Source organism: Magnolia sinica, chromosome 1 (assembly GCF_029962835.1).
Source record: "Magnolia sinica isolate HGM2019 chromosome 1, MsV1, whole genome shotgun sequence".
Classification (NCBI taxonomy): Eukaryota; Viridiplantae; Streptophyta; class Magnoliopsida; order Magnoliales; family Magnoliaceae; genus Magnolia; species Magnolia sinica.
Window position 1 is genome coordinate 60,733,752 of NC_080573.1, and position 23,187 is coordinate 60,756,938.

At 41.2% G+C, this 23,187-nt stretch overlaps 1 protein-coding gene across 5 annotated transcripts in view; it reads right to left on the reverse strand.

Moving 5' to 3' along the window:
- Window positions 1-22,666, reverse strand: part of LOC131250631 (peroxisomal ATPase PEX1) — a 111,908-nt gene extending 89,242 nt beyond the window's left edge. For 2 of the 5 annotated variants that reach the window (XR_009173417.1, XM_058250924.1), the window contains exons 1-2: window positions 22,184-22,664; window positions 20,746-20,919 (exon numbers count right to left, since the gene is read on the reverse strand). Coding sequence is in view for 3 of the 5 variants with exons in the window: in XM_058250924.1 (XP_058106907.1) it covers window positions 20,746-20,919; window positions 22,184-22,384 (375 nt within the window). In the remaining 2 variants the exon portion in view is untranslated. Of the gene's footprint in view, window positions 1-20,745; window positions 20,920-22,183 lie in introns of all 5 variants that reach the window. The other 3 variants (XR_009173416.1, XM_058250917.1, XM_058250935.1) reach the window with 2 other exon arrangements.
- Window positions 22,667-23,187: the final 521 nt, after the last annotated feature.

A 23,187-nucleotide genomic window follows, 5' to 3' on the forward strand; every position in this document is an offset into this window, starting at 1 on the left:
AGCGATTGTTACTGGTAATAAAAGGGATGAGCTTAACTCCCCCCTATGCCTGTTGTAGGGAAGATGAGCAATGGCTGTTCATTTGGTAGTCACTCATAGATCTGATTCTCTTCCACGTTATTTCCTGCCTCTGTCTACATAATCCATCCATGGCTTGCAAATTTTCAACATGAACATTGACAAGCTCTTCAAAGGGGCCTAATCAGCAACATATAATGGACCAGATTTATCCCAGCAGGGATTGCGGTAAACCATCTAAACATGCTGTATATTGCGTAATTTTCCAGTATGTTTTCAATATAATAGACCCCGAATGGCCAGGTGTTATGAATGGAATGCTACATAAATAATAATAATAATTACTTTATTCTTTGCCTTTTTAACCTGTGACTTGTTTCTCTGCAGCATTGATACCATTAGTGCTAGTGGTGAGACTCCACTAAGAGCCTATGATCGATGTGGAGATTATTCTAGATCCGCTGCTTTAGCTTGAAGAGAATAAGGTTGCTGATTTGTTCATCATCATACATCCTGCAAATATGCCATTCTAATCCCTTGATTAGGCAACCCATGCATCTTGAATGTAGACCAAGATATCGTTCATCTGGGTGTCTATTTCTTGGTCCATGCAGCCCACTAGATCAACAGATAGATTAGGAACATTCAAGTGGGAAACAGGGATTTTATCCATTTTCAGGCCGGTTTCATGTCGGGTCGGGCCCGGGCCTAGGCCCAGCCACATTTTTACGAGCTCAGGCTTGGGCTTAGGCCTGTTTTGCTAGGCATGTGCCAAGCTTGGGCTGGGATCAGGCTTTGGACCTTAACTATCAGACTAGGCCTTGGCCTAGCCTGGCCCGCCGACCACCACTTTCTCTTGTTCTCATGCATTTGTCAAATAGAGGGAAAGGAGGAGGGAGGTGGACAAACTGGCATGTGACTTGATGGGATGGGATGGATGATGCAGACCTATCTCATTCATGGCACGCCACATGTTGCGTGGTGCAACTTCACTACAATATGGTAGTGTCTTGAACTTTTGCTCAACTCATTGTGACTCAGTGTGAATCGTTGTGATGCTAAGTGAGTCAGACCAGGTCAGAACCGAGTTGTCCATTTTTGGTGCACCAGGGTACCACTCAGGCCGATTCTGACAAAAAAGAAAATCACAGTTCAAATGATATAATCAGTATCGAATGATATTTTGAACCATGTCCTAGGTATGGTATCAGCAATCATGGGTTTTGTTGGAAATATCAAAGCATTTGTGCATTGAAGTCTTCTTCTAGCAAGTTGGATTGGGATTAAAGATAATAGCTAGGGTTTTCTTGAGATGATGTGAGCAAGTTGAAAGGGACTGAATCTAAAGAAGCATCCTAAGATAAGCAAGAGGGCATTAATTTGGTTAGGGAGACACTTTGGTGGTGTGAGTGATTGTATTGGAAAACAGAAATGTAAAATTTTCTTTTCTTTTTCTTTTCTTTCCCTTTTTTTTTTTTTTCGTTTCTGAATTGATATTTACACCCTATGATTGATTTGGGCATGCCCATTTCCATGCTACTGTGTGTATGCAAATCAATCATATGGTGGTATATATACAAAAACATGAAAAATCATGGATTTGTAACTTGACACTAATTTAACATGATTTACAAAAGAAAGAAAAGGGTCAAAAATCGAAAATGCTCACCAGATCAAACATATGGGATATATCGCACTACTTGTGTGTTTCGTATCGCACAAGTGGGATACAAGATATATCATGGGATATATTGGGGGATATCGTCGATATTTAAAACACTGGTGGCACGCTGTTTTATTTTAATTGCAAGAGGGTTTGGTCATGTTGATGAAATATCTACACTCATGGGCATTCGCATTCATGGCCTAATCTGGTTTAATAATATGTTTTTGGTACCTTCTACAGTTGCATATCTTGACAGGAAGTGTGAGTCTTTTGAAAGATGCATTTGATGGTAGTGTGAGTGACAACAAACAACTCACCAATGCACCAAAAGCTCCAGAACTAATGGAGAAGGACCGATTTATCTCTACATACAGGTTCTCCCAGGCGCCTGTGGGCAATCCACACGTTGCACGGGTCCCCAAATCACAAGGTCCCACAATGGGCCCCACCCTGTGGCCATCTTGCATCTAACAAGCCCCACCTCATGCCCCCCCTTGGAGATACGGTGCATCCTTGAAGTCGCACCAAGATGCCCCCGCATCGGTGAGTGTTTTTGTCATTAAATGAGCCTTCGTCCTTGGAAGCATGTAAATTTTCTAATATTGTTGAAAAAATGATGGTTTCTATAAATATGGAGGGGCTTCATTCCTTGTTTAACTATACTCCTGGCTATTTCATTTGTTTGTGCATTGCAATTTGAAAAGCAAGTGAGCTACAAACTTATTTTGGTAATTGATACCTACACTACACCCATTGCGTTTCTTTAGCTTTTCATCAAGAGGAAATGATATCTAAAGTCCAAGGTGTCCCATTGCGGTAACAGATATGCCGAATCAACGTAACTATAGAGAATGTTAGTGAATAGTTTTTTTAAATGTAAGTGTATGTGCACACTTTCCTCTTCTCCTGTGGTATATTATATGCTCTATTATAATAAAATATTGTGTGTTAGGGCATGTTGAGCTAACACAACATTTTTCCCAAAACTCTTCTCTTTCTTCTTCTTCTCTCTCTTCTCCTCTTTTCTTCACAATATAATCATCAAACCATTCTCTACTTGGTATCAGAGCATAGGTCCAGGCATTTAGCATCCAATAGGTTGAGAGGCAACACGTCACCTTGCTGACGTCAATAGCTATACAGTTGACATCAGCGTTGTACGAATGCATGGACTTCATTTGAGCAAAAAGCTTAGGGGTTTAATAGATCTTGATTTTAGAAGATTGGTCGTGATTTTTTCAGAATTTTTTGGACCTCCTTTCATAGTGTTTTGGGCGAAATAGAGAAATTCGAAAATCGGGCCCATCTTCCATTTTTCTTCGATCTACCTCAAATCGGTAAACTTTTCTTTGGTTTATTTGCTCAAGGTGGATCGAAATCTTCCTCCCAAGCTACTCATGGAGGGTTTTTTTCCCTAAGATCCATGTTTGAGAGGGTTTTAACCTCAAATGGACGTGCGGCTAGGCCATTTTTGAGTGGGTTTCCTGTTATTTTGGATGATTGTTATTTGTTTGAGGTTTATCTCTTATTATCTTAAAGGATTGAGTGAGATAGAGTTGTTTGAATCAATCCTTCTTATTTGAGTCTCCTATGGCTGACAAAGGGCCCTCATCTCTTGGCATGGGGTCTTTTGAATCCAACCCCTTCAAGATTACCTCCACTAAGTTGAATGATGACAACTATCTTCAATGGGCACAATCTGTAAAAGTGTTCTTAGGAGCCCGTGAGAAGTAGTCGTATATTTTGGATGATCCTCCAAGCTTTACAAATGCTACCTACAAGTCTTGGACAAAGGAGAATTATCAAGTTATTGCATGGTTGTTGAATAGTATGGATTCCTCAATTAACCACTCAATGATGTTTTTATCCTCGGCTGAAGGCATTTAGGATACACTTCATGATATGTTCTCGGAGTCTCAGAATTTTTCACGGGTATTTCAGCTTATTTAAGAAATTGGTCGGTTCCAACAAAACCCAAGATCATTAAAAGATTATTATTCGACGCTTTGGGGCATGTGAGATGAGTTGGACTTGTATCAGCCTCTTCCTTCCAAATGTAAAGAAGATCATGAACATGCCCATAAGCAGCGGGATGATACTCGTATCATGCAGTTCCTAACTGGGTTGAATTCCGATTATCTTCATGTTCGAGATCAGGTTGTTATGCAGGATCATATCCCCCATTGACGACAGTCTATGCCATGTGTCAGCGCGCTATTGTCTCTGCTCTTCCTTCTCATTCATTTGTGCCACCAGAGCGTTCGGCATATCTTGCTAGCGATCAGTCCTCTCTTTGCCTTGGGGTACCATCCTTGAGTTCAGGGCGCATTTCTGGTTATGATGCTCGTGGTAGAGGCTGCGAGGGAGATCGCAGTCATGGCGGTCGTAATCTTTGTAGTTTGTGGACGTGGACGAGGACGTGATGGTTCTCGCATTTGTTCACATTGCGGTGGAACTAATCACATTGTTGATTATTGCTAGCAGATCCATGGTCGTCCTACGTATGTCACTGCTTCTGTTGCATCCACAGTTGCTCCTAAGACACAGTCTTCCACCCCGAGCGCTGAGCAGTCTACTTCAGGGGAGTCTCTCATCATTTCGCAGGCCGCATATAATGCACTTATGTGGCTTCACGTTCGTGATATTCCTGAGCCATCTCACGCAGCTTCAGCCTAGTCAGGTATTGCTCTTCTTTCATCATCCTCTCCTAGCTCCTGGATCATAAGCTCTAGAACTTCTTCCCAAATGACTGGTAAGTCTCAATTCTTTTCCTCTTATTCTCTTTCTCCCCACACTCAATATAAAACAGTTGCGGCTGGAACCCAAACTCTCATTTCTGGGATTGGTTTCATCCCTCTTTCTTCTTCCTTGTCTCTGTCCTCTGTCTTGCATATGCCTCGTTTTCCATTAAACTTATTGTTTGTTAGCTCTCTTACTAAATCATTAAACTGTTCCATTACCTTCTTCCCTTCTTATTATTTGTTCCAGGACCTACAAACGAAGAAGTGATTGGTGGGGGCATGAGCGAGGAAGTGTTTATCTTCTCGATGATACACTCGTTGCTGCTTCTAATACCCTTTCTTTGGATTGAAAGTCCATGACACGGTGGCACTGCCAGCTGCCGCTTAAGCCACCCATTAATAGCTAGAATGAGAATTTTATTTCCCTCCTTATCTATCACCAAACCGTTATACTATGATATTTGTGAATTGTCTAAATATCATCCTGCTACGTTTCCTCCCATCTCTTCTGTGATGGGGACATCACGTGCGCACGCACGCCGCCACCCCGACGCACGTATGCAAGGAGGGCGCCACCGTCGATCTGGATCGATGACGACGTCCAGGGAGGGCCTCCTAGTTAGAAGACTGAGTTTTGGTTCGTTGGAGTGGGCCCGATAGTCAAGTAAAGCCCATCATGGGTTCTCACGAACGTGGCCCACTAGCCTGATTAATCTCATATTTTAGGTCTTACTTATTAATGTTATTTAGAATATCATGGACGGATTATATTACATTGATTAGTTGTTATTTTTGTTTACTTCACCGCCAAGTAATAGGTTGCACACATGGCGCGAGTTTTGGGATATAGGTTTTTCTTATAAATAGGCACCCCTTGTAGGGTTTTTTCTCATTGAAGATTAATAAAAATTCCTATGTTTTCCTATTCTTCTGAGTTCTCGAGTTGTGGAAATCCAATTAGGTGCGAAGCCCTCCTTTCATCGAAGGGCTAACTATCGTGGTGCGAAGCCACATCTATCTCGATTCGCCCCCATCTTCTACCATCCCTTCTTCTCATCTCACACCATCATCTACACTTCGAATCAGTCATCTATTGCAACAATTCTTCTCCCCACAGCAGAATTTGGGAATCTGGCCCTGCAGGAGGGCTGAAACTTCGGCGGAGCACCACGCACAGACGGCATCTCGGATCGAGCTGAAAATCAAGGGTTTTGGAGTCCTCCCCTAGACGACCATACCCTAGAAGTCAGTTAGGAGAATTGGGGCCCGCTCGCACGTGCGGCCAGGCTCCTGCGCACGTGCGCCAGGCCCAGCCCGCTGTCCGCACGCGCAGACTATCACATGTTCAGGTTTTCCATTTTATTTCACTCTCTTATAACTGTTTTTCATAACCCTAACCCTAAATTGCATTATTCTTAATTTGTTTGCCCATTTTCTTACCCTAGGGTTCTCGGAATTGAATTAGTGGAATCAATTGGATTAGGGACAAATTGTTGTGCATGTATGTATGAGTTTTACCTCCCTTTGAGTATCGTTTGGCTCATAATTTTTATTGATCCAACCCTAGCATGTGTAGGCCTGGACCTGCACAGATTTTCCTTGCTTGAATGTTTGAACTTTTGTGTGGGATGGGAAATTTCATGTGAATGTTTTTGAATTAGTTTGATCTAAAGCCTGAGATCTTGTATATCATCGTTAATTTCCATGTCCTGCATCATTCTGGGAGGAAATCTCAACCTTTTGTTCCGGTTCACTCGGTTGTCTGGGGACCAGCTCCGGTTACCTCCACTTTTGGATTTAGATATTTTGTTACCTTTATTGATGATTATTCACGCATGACTTGGATTTATCTTTTGAAATCTAAAAGTGAAGTGTTTGGTGCATTGAAAGTGTTTTATCATGAAGTGTGCACTCAATTTCAATATTCCATCAAAACCCTACATTTTAATTTTGGGGGGGGGGGGGATACATGTTTACTGCCTTTTTGTCCTTCTTGCAGGAACATGGTATTTTGTCTAGGACGTCGTTTGCTCGCACACCTCAACAAAATGGTATCACAGAACGAAAGAATTGTCATTTTCTTAAAGTTGCTCGCACCCTTCTTCTTAGTTTGCACCTACCTAAACATTTTTGGGGTGATGCTCTTCTAACTGCTACTTTTTTTATTAATCGTATACCCTTACGTATCCTGTTTTACAAATTTTCATTTACTATATTGTATCCTCATGATAATTCATTTCCTCTACCACCTAAAGTTTTTTGTTGCACATACTTTGCTCAAATTTTGGATGGAAGTAATGATAAACTTAGCCCCAGGGCAATTAAAAGTGTCTTCTTAGGGTATATTCGGAGTCAGAAAGGGTATAAATGTTTTGACCCATTGACTCGCAAGAAATATGTCTCTGCCGATGTAACATTCTTTGAGGATATTTCTTTTTTTTCGGCTCTAGGTTGATCCCTCTGTGATCCTCTTGCGAGTCAGGGGGAGTATGACTCTTATCCTCCTCCTCTTTCCACTAGCGATCACGGGGAAACTCCTCTCCCCTCCGTTCAGCATCATGTTAGTGATTTGGGTGACCCTAAGCCTCTGTGGGTGTATCATTGTTGGGAAAAATCTTCACACGCTTATCCATCCACCCTTCCGCTCACTTTGGATGTTGGCTCAGGTGACTCTCCTACCTTGAGTTTAGATCTCCCCATTGCTTTGCGCAAAGGGTCACGATCTTATACTCAACACCCCATTAGTAATTTCGTTTCATATGATCATCTTTCACCATCTTTTCAGTCGTTTGCAGCTTCCCTTTCATCACAGACTATTCCTCGGTCTCTCTCAAATGCTCTTCAAAGTCCTGATTGAGCGAAGTTGATAATAGAAGAAATGTCTGCTCTTGAGAAGAATCATACGTGAGACCTTATGTCTCTTCCTTTAGGGCATAAACTTATTGGATGTTGATGGGTTTATACGATCAAGTTTCTTCCAAACGGCTTCATTGTTCGCTATAAAGCCCGTCTTGTTGCTAAGGGTTACAGACAAACTCATGGTGTGGATTACTTCGAGACATTCTCTCTGGTGGCTAAACTCAAATTCGATTCGTGTTGTGATCTCCTTGGCCATTAATTTATCATGGCCCTTATTTCAACTTGATGTTAAGAATGCATTTCTCCATGGGGACCTTACAGAGGAAGTCTACATGCATCAACCTGAAGTCTACATGCATCAACCTCCTGGCTTTGTTGCTTCCCACAACCCTGCGCTTGTATGTTGGTTGAAGAAGACTCTTTATGGACTCAAACAATCCCCACATGCATGGTTTGAAAAATTCAGTTAGGCTCTCTTAGAGTTCGGCTTTGTTCGTAGTCATGCCGATCATTCTCTCTTTATATGTCGTCAATCGACGGGCATCATGGTTCTCATTGTTTATGTGGATAATATTGTTCTGTCCGGTAGTGATTCTATTGGAATACGGGAGGTCAAAGAATTTTTTAAGACCAAGTTTGAAATCAAGGATCGTGGTCCTCTTCGCTACTTCCTCAGAATTGAAGTTGGTCGCTCCTCATCCAGATTGGTCTTGTCATAACAAAAATATACACTCGATCTTCTCACGGAGACTGGCATGTTAGGGTGCAAACCCGCCACCACTCGCATCGATACTTCGCAGAAGCTTCGACCAGATGATTGTGCTCTTTTTACAGATCTCGGGATGTATCGATAACTTGTAGGCCCGCTTATTTACCTGACTATTACTCACCAAAATCTCTAATTTGCAGTAGGCCGGCTTATTTACTTGACTATTACTCACCCAGATCTCTAATTTGCAGTGGGCGTTGTTAGCCGATTCATGCAAGCTCCCCGTTCCTCCCATCTCACATCTATCTACCGCATACTTCGGTATTTAAAATCAACCCCGGGTCTTGGCCTCCGCTTTCAGTTACATGGTCATTTTCATCTTTTTGACTATTTCGATGTTGATTGTGCGCGTAGTACTTATGATCGCTACTCTACATCTAGCTTCTATACCTTCCTAGGTGGCAATCTTATAACATAGAAGAGCAAGAAGCAACCGGTTGTTGCTCAATCCTCGGTTGAAGCAAAATACCATGCTATCGCTCATGCGACATGTGAGCTCGTGTGGCTTCGCAACCTTCTTGAAAAACTTGGCTATCCTCCTTCGGATCATGTTCCTCTTCATTGTGACAACCAAATGGCCATCCATATTGCTCGTAGCACAGTTTACCACGAGCGAACTAAGCATATTGAGGTCGACTGTCACTTTATTCGGGAGAAAGTTGCTTCTAAAGAAATTGTCACCTCTTTCGTTTGATCTGGGGATCAACTTGTTGATGTCCTTACAAAGTCCTTGAGTCGAGATGCTCTTCATTGTGTTCGTGACAAGTTGGGCATGAATAACATCTATGCTCCAACTTGAGTGGGAGTATAGAGAATGTTAGTGTATAGTTTTTTAATATAAGTGCATACGCACACTTTCCTCTTCTCCTGCGATGTACTATATGCTCTATTATAATAAAATATTGTGTGTTAGGGCATGTTGAGCTAACACAACATTTTTCCCAAAACTCTCGTCTTTCTTCTTCTCTCTCACTCTTCTTCTCTTTTCTTCACACTACAATCATCAAACCATTCTCTACTGTAACGGCCTATATGGGGAGCATAACGATGGATACGCCCATGTATCCATCAATTTTATTTATTTATTTATTTATTATTATCATTATTATTATTGCTTCAAAAAATCTGAAAAAATATTCAGAAAATCTAAAAAATTGTAAATATTCCAAAAAATGCATTTATTTATAATTTTGAACGTGTTTATGGTAGTGTAACGGTCCAATCTTTAGTGAGAATGTTGCATCGGGTTGTCTAATGAATTTATGAATTTGACAACCTAGTATTGGCTGTAGATCTTTTATTTTTAATTATCTAACTATATAATATCAATATAAATTAATTAGAAAGAATTTAATCCCAAAATATCGCATATTTGTAGGTATTGGTGTATTACATACCTTGTGACTCGCGTACATTTTATTTCAACATACAATCTAGGGACTTTCGTGTCCTATTATGTAATTCATATATCCAACAATGTAATATCATTTTCCCCAATAAATCTTAAGAAAGAAATTGAAATTAGAGTCAAGTAAATAGTGTTGCCAATTTGGAGTTGATTCGGTGGACCCTTCGATGCCCCAAATCAACCTCAAATTCATGCAATCTATCGGCACTTATCTCACTAATGGATTGGTGGACATTTATTGAATAGTAAAGAATGAAAAATATCAAATGGTCCTATTTCAAACAAACAAGTGTTTGCAAATTAATGATGAAAATCTTTTAAACAATTTAATTTTGGGATTGTGACTTAGCAACAATAGTGCCATAATATAATTTATTAATTTTGAGCTAATGTCTGCCTCGTGTACAATTTTTTAGCGCCATGTATGTGGGGCCCACCTTGAAGTATTTATTGTATATCAATGTCGTCCATCCGTTTTATCAACCCATTTTAAGGCATGGTCCAAAAATGAGGCAAATCCAAATCTCAGGTGGACCACTAGCGGGTGAGGCCCTGAAATTGGGGCCCACCTTGATGTATTTATATATCCATGATGTCAATCTGTTTTGCCAACTCATTTTAAGGCATGGTCCAAAAAATCAAGCAAATATAAACCTCATCTGAACATAGGGCTCACCTCGATGCATTTGTTGTATATCCATACCGTCCATCCTTTTTGCCAACTCATGTTAGGGCATGATCCAAAAAATGAGGGAGATCCAAATCTCTGGTGGACCACACAGTAGGGATTGAATTCCAACAATTAAAACTTCTATTATTTTTTGGATAAGTGCAATTTGTGTTCTCACTTGATCCAAGTCCATGCGACCTTATCAACAAGTTCGATGGCAAATAAACATTACAGTGGACCATAGGAAGTTTTTAACAGTGGGCATTCAATCCTACTGTGTGGTCCACATGAGATCTATATTTACTTCATTTTAGGGACCATGCCTTAAATGAATAGGAAAAACTAATGGACAACATAGATATACAACACTCCAAGAGAGACAGGAGAAAACGAGAGGGAAAAAGAAAGAGGGCGGAGAGAGTGGGGGAGCTGCACCAAAGGGGGCAAGGAGCAGCAGCAGCCGCAGAAGAAGAAGAATCGGGTGCATTTTTCTCCTTCTTTTTTTTTTTTCCTTTTTTTTTCCTTTTTTTCTGTTTTCATTTAGGGTTCTTGGGCGTAACAATTGTTACGGGGCCGTAGCAGCCGTTATGCCTTGTAAAAGTTGTTATGGCCCCGTAACAACCGTTTCAATTCGTTTTTTATGGACCTCCCTGTTTCAGTCCTGTATCGTGTAACGGTAACCGGCATTACCGTTATGTATCAGCCGTTACAGCCGATACGTAACTGATTTGGGACACCTTGATTTAAACCCACCATGATTGATTTTTCATGCATGTACCTTCCATTTTCGGAAGAAATAGTACACAATGGGGGTGGCGTGTAAGCAAATAGAAAGAGGTGTAAATAGTGTCTCCCTTTCCTACAAGGTGAAGATCTGCTTTGGAAGAAATGTATATTAATGTAGATTGTCCAAATCATAGGCCTCATTATGAATGGAAGAGCATCTCCTAGAACGGGCAAATGTGCAGGGAAAAATCATGGGCCTTATTATGAATGGATGAGCATCTCCTGGAACAAGCAAATGTGTAGGAAATGGGAACCACGGATTCAACTAGGCCACTACATTGACATGCTAAATAGCCCAAAAAATAGTGGTAAGTGAGAGTTTCCATCCAATCCATGCAATCATGTACATTGAATGTGGTCTAGTGCCTATTTTTTTGGTTGTTGTTTCTTGTCCATCCATTTTCAAGATGCCAATGTGATTTTTTTTAGTTATAGCCTCCAATATTGGACCTGTTGAGTTGTATGTGAAATTTTATTGCACTTGTTCTTTTTAAATGTCCAGTTGCGAAATAGGAAAGTGGATGACCCATGCCCCAAATATCTGCCAGATTGGGAGATCATAGCCTTCATTGAAGATTTGTCCTAATCAGGAGATTTTAGGACATTACATTGGCTGTAGGACTCAAAAGATGCAGTGGTGTTGATAACTACGTTATACTGCATTGACTTTCCATAAAATGATTTTTTAAACATTGACATCCAGACAACATTGTAAGAGAAAAAATAGAAAAACAGACGTTGTAATCCAAACAACACTACTAGATAAAATGAGTTTTGAGAAACTGCATATCCACATAATGGAGTTATCAAAAACTGATTTCTGAATACTCATCAAAAGGGAGCTTAAGAAGGTTCATGAAACCGTAAATCAAAGTTCCCATAACACGAATAGTAATAAAGAAGTGAAAGATTGAAGCCAAATGGCACCACAAAAAGGAAAACCATGCAGCACCACATTCTCTAACACCTACATATTCATCTTTGACTAAGATCAGCACAGCAGAATTTACAATCATGAAAAGAGAAGATGCAAATGCCATTCAATCCCTTCTGCAAAGTATAATACAAAAGTAATTGCTACATTAAAGAAGATGGAGAAATAGAAAGGAGGCAGAACAGTGTTTCATACTTATAACCATTGAACACCCCAAGTAAGAGATCCTAAGCCTCCTATGAAAGCATTGCAGAATGTTTAATGCATCTATTCCTTCTAGGTTGGATATTATCTTCCTTGCCAATGTAGTATGCTAAATTGTGCACAATCCTGTTTATCTACAAATCATATCATTGTTAAAGATATACTCTCCTGCATTAAGAGAAGTCTTATTGATGCAGGACAATTAACCACTTGCTCTAAAAGCTCGAACTAATAGAGCATGGCGAATTAATCCCTTTGTCTCATAGCCTAGGCCCCACATCACATGGGTTAGGACCTCGGCCGAAACCCCCTCGTGGGCCCCAAATCACATAGGTACCGCTTCACACGAGCCACCCGCCTCACACAGGCCACCCACCCCGAGCGTGCCCCTGCATCCCACAAGCAACCACACTCGATCCAAGTGTGAAAATGCCCCTGCATTAATCACCCCAGGTGAGGAGTCTCGAACACGAGACCTCACGCTCTGATACCAATTTGATGCAGGACAATTAACCAATTGCTCTAAAAGCTTGAACAGATAAAGCATGGCGAATTAATCCCTTTCTCATAGCCCAGGCCCCACATCGCATGGGTTAGGACCTCGGCCGAACCCCCCTCGTGGGCCCCTAATCACATGGGTACCACCTCACATGGGCCACCCGCCTCACACGGGCAGCCCACCCCGAGTGTGCCCTTGCATCCCACAGGCAACCCCACTCAAGGCTGGTGTGAAAATGCCCCTACATTACTTACCTTTACTCCCATCAATGCTTCTTAGTTTACCCACCTTTCTTAATGCAAATAAAGTCCAAATGATGACCCACCTCAGCATTTATTGTGTTTTTGGGGCCTAAATTGGTCTTTCCATTCACTGACCAAAACTTGTCATTACTATCTTGAGTTCAAAAGCCTATCATTGTTCTGTAGCATTTAGCGTCACTGAAGTTACTTGGATAAAGCACTTATTGCGAGACATCAAGGCCTTCATATTTCAATTTGCTACTCTATAGTGTGATCATTTTATAGTGCAACGCATGCACCAACAAACCTATTTTTTCACATCTGAACAAAGCATATAGCAATCGACTATCACTTCATTAGTAAACAGGCCTTTGCAAAACATACCCTATGTATGTCCCAACTCCCATGGAAAGAATCAGCTAGCTGGTGCTTTCACTAAGGTCTTCTAAAGGACCAGTTTTTTCTTCTTCTTTTTTTTTTTTTTTTTTTTTTTTTACAGAAAAGAGAGTACACCTCATTGATTCCCAACAGCTTAACGAGGAAGCCCAATCGATGACTAGACGCTTTGCTTCAAGGAAAACCACATCCAAGAGGCACAAAAGACCAGTTTCAATGGTTTGGTTTCAAGTTGCTCATTCGTCAAGCTTCAACAGTCACTTGAGGGGTGGAGGTAAGAGATACGTCATAATCATATCTAGTTTTTTATTCCTTTTTGCACAGCCACTGAAGTTACTTGGATAAAGCACTTCTTGCAAGACATCATGATGGGAACATCACACACACTGCCCCCCCTACGCACGTACGCAAGGAGGAGGGCCCTGCCGTCGATCTGGATTGATGACGACGTCCAGGGAGGGCCTCCTAGCTAGAAGACGGAGTTTTGATTCATTGGAGTGGGCCCGATAGTCAAGTAAAGCCCATCATGGGATCTAATGATTGTGGCCCAATAGTCAAATTAATCTCATATTTTAAGTTTTGCTTATTAATGTTATTTAGACTATCATGGACGGTTTAGATTTCTTTGATTAGTTTTCATTTTTGTTTACTTCATCGCCAAGTAATAGGTTGCGCACATGGTGCGAGTTTTGGGGTATAGGGTTTTCCTATAAATAGGCACCCCTTGTAGGGTTTTTTATTCATTGAAGCTTAATAAAAATTTTGCGTTTTTTCTACTCCTCTGAGTTCTCGAGTTGTGGAAATCCAATTGGGTGCGAAGCCCTCCCTTCGTCGGAGGGCTAACTACCGTGGTGCAAAGCCACATCAATCCCTATTCACCCCTATCCTCCACCATCTCTATTTCTCATCTCCTACCATCATCCGTGCTTCAAATCTGCCCTTTATTGCAACAATTTTCTTCTTTACAGCAGAATTCTAGATTCTGGCCCTGCAGGAGGGCTGAAACTTCGGCGGAGCACCACGCACAAATCGTGCATCCGATCGAGCTGAAACTTGGGGGTTTGGAAGCCCTCCCCTGGCCGACCAAAGCCAAGGAGGCGCTTTCCCCGTTCGTCACCCCCTCGCACGTGCGGCCAGGCCCCTGCGCACGTGCGATCGGCCCAGCCCGCTGTCCGCGCACAGGGACTATTTCCAGGTTCAGATTTTCACCTATTTTACTCCTCTCATACTTATTCTCCCTAACCCTAGATTGCATTACTTTCAATTTATTTACCCATTTTCTTACCCTAGGGTTCTCCGAATTGGAATTGGTGAATCCCTTGGATTAGGGACTAACTGCTATGCATGTATGGATGATTTTTATTTCCCTTTGAGTATCGTTTGGTCTATAATTTTTACTAATCCAGCCCTAGCCTGTGTAGGCCTGGACCCGCACAAATTCCCCTTGCTTGAATGTTTGAACTTTTGTGTAGGATGTGAAATTTTATGTGATTGTTTCTGAATTAGTATAATCTAAAGCCTGAGATCTTGCATATCATATTTAATTTTCATGTCCTACATCAAATTTGGTATCAGAGATTAGGGTTCTTATAGGGGAATGTATTACATGTTTAGGGTTTAGTTTGTTTTTGTTCATCATGCATCCAGTCTCATCATATATAGCTGTTAGAGGACCATAGTTCCTAATATTAGTTGCTGAAATTTCTGTTAACAATAAGTTAGCAATTCACATTGCTGTAACTTTCTGTTATCTCCTTATTTTGACAACTATATTACTGGATTTTGGTAGCGTTGTGTAGTTTTCCCCATATAGAGTCTCATAGGATCGTTTAGTCCCATTTAGCCGCATATAGTCGCAGTAGAAGGTTCTTAGGTTGAGTTAGTAGTTGTATGCCCACGCGTACGGGTCGTGGTTTTGGTTTGCACCCTACACTAAACATAGAGCAACTGCAAGAATCAGTGAACAAGTTGGCCCAGCAGGTTGAGTCTTTGAGTAAGCGCTTGGAAACACGTATGGACCAACGCCTTGATCAATTTAATGAGCGCATTACCCAACTAGAGACCTCCCTCGACGCAAACCCCACCATTGGGGAAGATGTCATTCTCAGGCAGGTAGTCATAAGGTTAGACCAACGAATGGAGACAGCCAAGGAATTGGTCATGAGCGCGCACCTGTGTACCCACACTGCGAGGGACATCATGATCAAAATGACCCAGATACGCAACCCCTCAAAGGAGTTAAGAGTAGACGCCCCTACGTTTGATGGCCACGTGGACCCTAAAGCCTTTTTAGATTGGTTGGCGGATATGGACCACTATTTTGAATGGTATGACATGTCGGATGCTCGCCGAATCCGATTCGCCAAGATGAAGCTTGTGGGTCAAGCAAAAAGGTTTTGGGCGACGATAGAGCGAAAGAAAGAAAGAGCGAGGGAACTCCCAATAGTCCATTGGGGAGAAATGAAATAAACACTTAAGGAGAAGTACTTCCCTTTCTCTTATCGCTTACAGTTGATTGAGGAGTGGCAGTCTCTTCGACAGGGTTCCATGAGCGTTGCTAACTATATTGAGAAGTTCGAAGAGTACTTGACCCGCTGCGAGGTGGATGAGGACCCTGTACTTACCCTTGCTCGTTTTAAAACGGGTCTCCGTCCTGACATTAGGAGAGAGTTGCTCGCTAAAGACATAGACACTATTGAGCAGTTGTATCAGGTAATGTTAGACGTCGAGCAATATCTCAAAGCATCTGTGGGAAGGCGGTTTGACTTTCGCGATTCTGGTGCTAAGGCCAACCCCTTTGGGGCTAGACCTAACACTGGATACCAAAACAAACCTTCCAACAATTTTCAACCCAAACCCAAGGATGATAAGGGTAAAGAAATTGTCGGGTCTAGTTCACGTGGAAATGGGGCAACTAGGTGTTTTAGGTGTCAAGGGTTTGGTCACTTTGCCCACCAGCGCAGCACGAGAGAGGGCACGAAAGTATTCCTTATTGATTGGCAAGTAGTAGTGCCTCCAGAGAGTGACGGTGAAGAGGAAGAATATGAGCCCATAGAGACCCCTAATGATGAGGAAGAGGGAGCGCAAGAGTCTGCGACCCTCGTAATTGTACGTTGCGCTTTGGCTCAAGCCAAGAACACTGATGACCGGCGCCGCAACACGATCTTCTATATTTATGCAAAGTGTGGAGAAAAGAGCTATAAGTTGATCGTGGAAAGTGGTAGTTGTGCCAACATGGCATCGACTAACACTGTGAGCCGTTTGGGCTTGAAGCTGGAAGCCCATCCTCAACCCTATAGAGTTTCCAGGGTTGATGAAACGTCCATTCCAATCTCGCACCGTTGTCTTGTTCCTATTCAGTTTAGATCATATAAAGAAACTCTTTGGTGTGATGTTGTTCCCATGGACGTTAGTCATATCATTCTGGGCAGGCCATGGCTCTACGACAGGGATGTTACCATATTTGGTCGCTCGAATGCGTGTACATTCTGGTTTGAGGGCAAGAAGGTCAAGCTAAACCCATTACCACCCAAAAACACGACTGGAAAGGAGTCCACACAGAGCGGTGCAAGTGGCTCAAAAGAATTGAAGGAGTCGAAGTCTAAGTCCAAACCACTCCATATTCTAAATGCCAAGGACTTTGAGCGAGAAATGGAGGCAGGCTCGATGGTATACGCCCTTGTGACTAGGGAGAGTGTACAGAGGTTAGCGTAGAGTTACCCACTAAGGCCATTCAGGTAGTGCATGAGTTTCGTGATGTCTTTCTTGATGATCTACCGAATGAGCTTCCCCCTATGAGGGATATACAGCATGCCGTTGACTTAATCCCTGGGGCGACTCTACTAAACCTCCTGCATTACAGAATGAATCCAAAGGAGCACGCTGAGTTGAAGAGGCAGATTGACGAACTCCTAGAGAAGGGTTTCATTCGAGAGAACATGAGCCCGTGTGTCGTGCCCGCCCTTCTTACACCTTAAGACGAATGGCACATGGAGGATGGGTGTTAATAGTAGGATCATCAACAAAATCAAAGTTAAGTATCGGTTTCTCATACCGCATCTTAATGACATGTTGGATATGATGGCCAATGCTACTATCTTCTCAAAAATTGACCTCAAAAGTGGTTATCACCAAATCCATGTACGCCCTGGTGATGAGTGAAAGATGGCCTTTAAGACGAAGGATGGGCTATACGAGTGGCTAGTTATGCCTTTTGGGTTAACTAACGCCCCAAGCACTTTCATGCGTGTGATGACCCAAGTGTTGAGGCCTTTCATGGGGAAGTTTCTAGTCGTATACTTTGATGATATCTTGATTTATAGCATAACCAAGGAACAACACCTCAACCATTTGAGGCAGGTTTGTGGGATCCTTAAAGCCGAGAAATTGTACGCCAACCTAAAGAAGTGTGCGTTTTTGTTGATGACATGTTGGATAGTAGAGCCACGTGGGCTCAGCTCTAGCCGACTAGGGCCAAGATGGCCGTTTTCTGATTTGTGGGCCCCACACACGTGCGGGACACCTCCAGCGCACATGCGTTTGGGCCTTCACTGCTGTCCACGCATGTGACGTTTCTTTGGTTCGTCTCTCTCCTCTCTTTCGCCCCTTTCACTCCAAATTCCTAACCCGATTCCTAAATTACTCAAATCCCCAATTTTATGCCATTTCTTCAACCTTAGGGTTCCCTGAATTGAAATATATGAAACTCTTGGATTGGGAAATTATTTTTGTGCATGTGTGGATGAATTTCCCATCCTTTGATTATTGTTTGGTCTATAATTTGATTGATTCAGTCCTAACATGTGTAGGCTCGGGCCTGCATAGAGTCCCCTTGATTGAATGCTTGAACTTTTGTGTGGGATATGGAATTTTGTGTAATTGTTTCTGAACTAACGTGATCTAAAGCCTAAAAATTTTGCACATCATATTTGAATTTCATGTCTTGCATAAAAAAAGCCCAAAAATCTTGTTGAAATCCTTCCTTAATGCAAAATCAATCATTTAATCCAAGAAAAAAGGGATTCTTTGAGTTTTTTTTGTACCTTTGAAAACTGGCCCACACGTTGTTGATCCGTGATTGGCCCACTAAATCCACTTTTAGATGCACCAAAATTCCTCCAATGGTGTCGAAAAACACTTTCGCAAACAAATTTCTCTCAAAAATTCCAATTCAAAGCTTTTGTCTTTTTATTTTTATTTTTTTTCCTACTTTACATGTATTTACGCTGGAATGTTCTCGCCAATGGGTAGGTGGCTACAACATTTTTTTCGTTGATAAATCAATTTACCGTACTAATCGATAATTTCACCGAGAAATCGACGACATCTTGAAGAGAAACGACATAGTGGGGTTTCGGTTTCGCAGAGTCCTCAACGACGATAATTTCGCTGAAATTTTGATACTATCGACGACAATTGGAACACTGCTTACGACTCCACCATGTGAAGCCCATAAGAGAGGGTCAACTAACTTCAGCATTAGCCAATATATGTGGAACAAAAGGAGGGAATGATCCCAAATTTTGCGCGCAAATGGGCAGTGAATGAAAAGATGATCGATCAACTCAACATTCACCATACACATCAAGCAAATGTTGGGAATGATGATGGATCTCTTTTGAAGATTGTTGATAGTCAACGCCTTCCTCCCCACTAACCAAACAAAAGCTGCAACCTTGGGAGGAGCTCCATAAGACCACTAGAAGAACGGATAAGACTTTGAAGAATTCAATTTAGAGATCATTTTATAGAATGAATGCACTGAAAAAAAGCCTGAGCTATGACCTTTCCAAACCATCGTATCGACTTCTTGGGGGAGGTAGGTAAAGCTTCAAGTGCTCAAGCAATCTAATAAACTCCTCAAACTCCTCTTCGAAAAGGTTCCTCCGACATGGGGGCGACCAAATCACTTCTCCAACAATTAAGGAGTAACAACGATCAACAAGGATACATGGGTCGCAAGCAAGATTAGCAATTCTCGGAAAGAGCTCGTTTAGAGGGCGGTCTCCACACCACACGTCTATCTAGAAGTGTATACGGTTTCCCCTTCCTAATGAAAAAGAAACACTTTCACAGAACAGATACTTTGTTGAAACAATAGCCTTCCACACATAAGAAGCTCAATAAAGAGATGAGGATTTTATGCTCCAATCGCCCACCTAAGTGCCATACTTAGAGATAAGAATTTCCCTCCATAATTTACCCACCTCGGATCCAAAACTACAATGCCACTTACCGAGAAAAGCAGTATTCATGACACTTAAATCCTTTAAGCCAGCTCCTCCCTCGTTAATCAGCTTACAAACTTCATGCCAATTAAGAAGATTGAACTTTCTTTTGTCCTCGGTCCCTTTCCATAAGAAATCTCTTCTCATCTTATCAATTCTATCCAAGATTGATTTAGGACATTTGAAGAGAGACAAGAAGTAAACAGGCATGTTGGAAAGGGCCACTTTGATGAGTTCTAAACGACCTCCCGTAGAAAGATACCAGCCCTTTCAACTTGATAACCTCCTTTCCACTCTTTCTAACACCGTGTCTAAGGTGTTTTGTCAACTTCCCTATGCAGAGTAACTTGAGAAAAGTGGAAGGAAAGTCTCCACTCTTACACCCAAATATATCTGCCAACCGCATTAACTCTCCAAGTAATTCTATGTCATGATAGTGTTAAAGGATTATTATCTTTCCTTTTTGTTGTCTTTAAAGAAATTTTCCTTCAAAAACATACAAGGATCCTTTAATAATTTACATTCTTGTTAACTTTCTTGAATGTAGAATCACGTTGGAAATGCAGCATTTGATTATGTAGATTGGCGAAAAAAGATATTTTGATTTCTAACGATCATTCCACAATACATTTAAGTTAGCATGACTGTAACCAGTCATAAAAACATTCCAGGTAAGTCATAAATCGATTTGTTGTTTCAACTAGTTAAGAAGTAAGAAACCATTTTATAAAAAAAAAAAAAAAAAAAACCTTCTACAATTTAACGTTAAAGAGTATATATCATTTAATCTCTTATAAAGAACAAAATAAAATAATTTACCTTTTCTAAATGATTCTTCTTTTTTTTGAAGGTTTTTTTCTAAATGATTCTTAAAGCCCCCACCAATTTAAAAACATAAAATGAAAGCCAAGTGAAGCTACGGAGAGTAAGTATAATTTGAATCGTAAATCAGGATTCGAATCATAAATCCTAGGATTCAAATAATAAAATCATAGGATTCATATGAAAAGGGATTCAACGGTAGGATTCGATTCAAATCGTTTTGCTTAAGATTCTACTCAAATCATAATTCATTGGATCTTGACAACACTGGCAAGTACTAAGACTGAAACACCACAATCATAAAATTCAATAACAAAGCAAAGAAATAAATAAGCATACTCCTCATAAATAACTTTTTATGCAAAAAAAAAAAAAAAAAAAAAAAAAACAAACTATCAGATGAAAAGTCCAATGGAGTCCAATGGTTCTCATCATCAATAAAGGCCAACATTAATCAGTTCCTACGCCAAAGGAGAAGCATCCAAAAGATGTTATTTCACACACCTGTTTTAATATGGCCACCTCTGCAAGCTCTGAGTTAAGCTCTAAAATTTCCCAGTCATCCTCAGTACTAGGCTCTATTGTCACTAGTATAGCTTTGGGCAAATTAGCAATTGCTCTCACTTGTACTTCAGAACGATCAGGTAGAGAAATACATTCCGCTAGTTGTTGAGCAACCTACAGTGAATTGATGGCAAAGGGGACTTGAATACAAACAGATAGGATAAAAGATAAACAATGTGAGGATGAGAGATAGGCACAAATATGTAGTTGCATTTCCCACATGGGGCATTCAGTGCAGCCAACTCGCAATAGCTGGGGACAGGCTTTGATGATGATTATGATTAGGATAAAGATAGAAAAGGCATGGTGGGTTCTTCAAAAATAATAAAAACTTCAATCAGTAGAAATTAGATTCATAAAAGACATTACTACAAAGGAATCAATATTTATGCAACACGCTAAAAGCTTAACAGTCACAGGGAAACAAAAGGTACATACAAAAAATCTGGACATGTATACACGTGCAAGTGAGGAGAAAAAGAAGTTTGAACTAATATATGTCACCAGACATGCATATAGTTCAAAGTAGAGATGAAGTGTCCAGCCTTAACCATATGTACATAAGGATGTAGTAGACCTTCGGTATATAATGATAGTATCATTTTTTTATGTTTTATTGTAATAGAGTGTAGATGTGCAAATATGAGACTGGGCTTTGGTGCCCCATCAAAACAATGGGTTGGTACACGTAGTCCTCTACAATGCATCATGGATTTGTCAAGTGCAACTATTTCAGTACCTCCCTCCCTAAGACCCTAGCTATAGAATTTTTTGCCTTTTTTCTGTTGAATGTGAACCAATGTTGTATTTTCTTCTTAACTTGTAAAATTTTTAGTTGCAAACACATTACACCTGGAAAGAGTTTCACAGGTAAACTATTACATTCTGTCGTATTTGGCTCTAGGTGACCCCAAATACAATCCTTGATGGTTAGTAATGGTAAGCATACCATCCCAACTATTGATCAGTCAGAATAATTTCTATCTACAAGGTTTCTCTTAGTTTTCACTTTCAGAAATGATTAATTTAATTATGACATCATGTTCACTTTACAGCTTGAACCAGTTTAACCAGCAGTTGCACCGAACCACTGTCAAACAGGTTGGGATCTGGTCCAGTTTTTAAAACGCACCGATTGAGATTAATGATCAGATTATCACTAGCTGTCGACAATTAAAAAGAAATTTAACTTTCCAAATTCAAACAGGTGAATTTGAAGAGTTGGTATTGTACATGGTACAGCGGCCCACAATTTTTAATGGACATGATAATAGCAACACAGAAAAAAGAACATAACAACAAGGGAAATGGGAGTGTGTACATTGAAAAGTAGATATCGTCTGAAGGAAATGAAAGTAGGGAAGAATGGGCAAATTACCTCGATAGCCGACGATTTGGAAGCTGAGCCCGACCAGGCCAGATGCCAGCAATCGTCGCTGCTGCGGCGAGACCGGAGCTCGAGTGCGAGAATCGGTGGAAGAAGGCCCAGATGCGTTGATTGGAGGGTTTGGATGAGAGAGAGAGGGAGAGAGACGAAGCAGCTCTCCATCCCTCCAACAACCCTCACCTCAAATTCCATAGCAGCTCTCTCTCTCTCTCTCTCTCTCTCTCTCTCTCTCTCTATCGCGAGGAGTGAGCGGCAGAGAAGCGAAGGATTAAACAACGTAGCGCGTATATGTCTGGTAATTGGAACCGCAGTCACTGGGTGGGTTCTGCTTTCGATGCAGCAGAAGGAAATAAAACTCGGCAACTGAAATTTTTGCCTTTCGAGGCAACGATTTCTCGGGGGCGATTTACGCGAAGAGAATCTGAAGGGAAGCGGATTGCGTGGTGCAACACACCACCGACCTTCCTGGTGTTTACATCAACAAATTCTGTGGCTCCACCATGTTGCAGGTGTTATATCCAAGCCGTTCATCCCTTTTGAGAGATCATTTTATGGGAAACGGATTGGCTACTCCCCCGGCCACCAGCCCCGTGGCTGGTGGTCGGTGCTCTATGGGCCTACCATGAAGTATGTGTTTCATCCATTCCCTTTATCCATTTTTAAAGATCATTTTAGGGATTGATTTTAAAAATTAGAGGTATATAAATCTAAGGTGGTCCACACCGCATGAAAACAATAGCAATGGGATATCCACCATTAAAATCCTCCTAAGGCCCACTATACTGTTTATTTGATATCCAATCTGTTGATTAGATCATAAGTCCCAGATGAAGGGGAAAAACAAAAATCAGCTTGATCCAAAGCTTTTATGGCCCCAAAAATGTTTTTAATGATGGACACTGGTTCAACACTGTTTCCTGTAAGATTGGGATATACCTAATTTTTGGTCTCATACTGTAAAATGATCCGTAAAAGTATATAGACAGCATGGATGA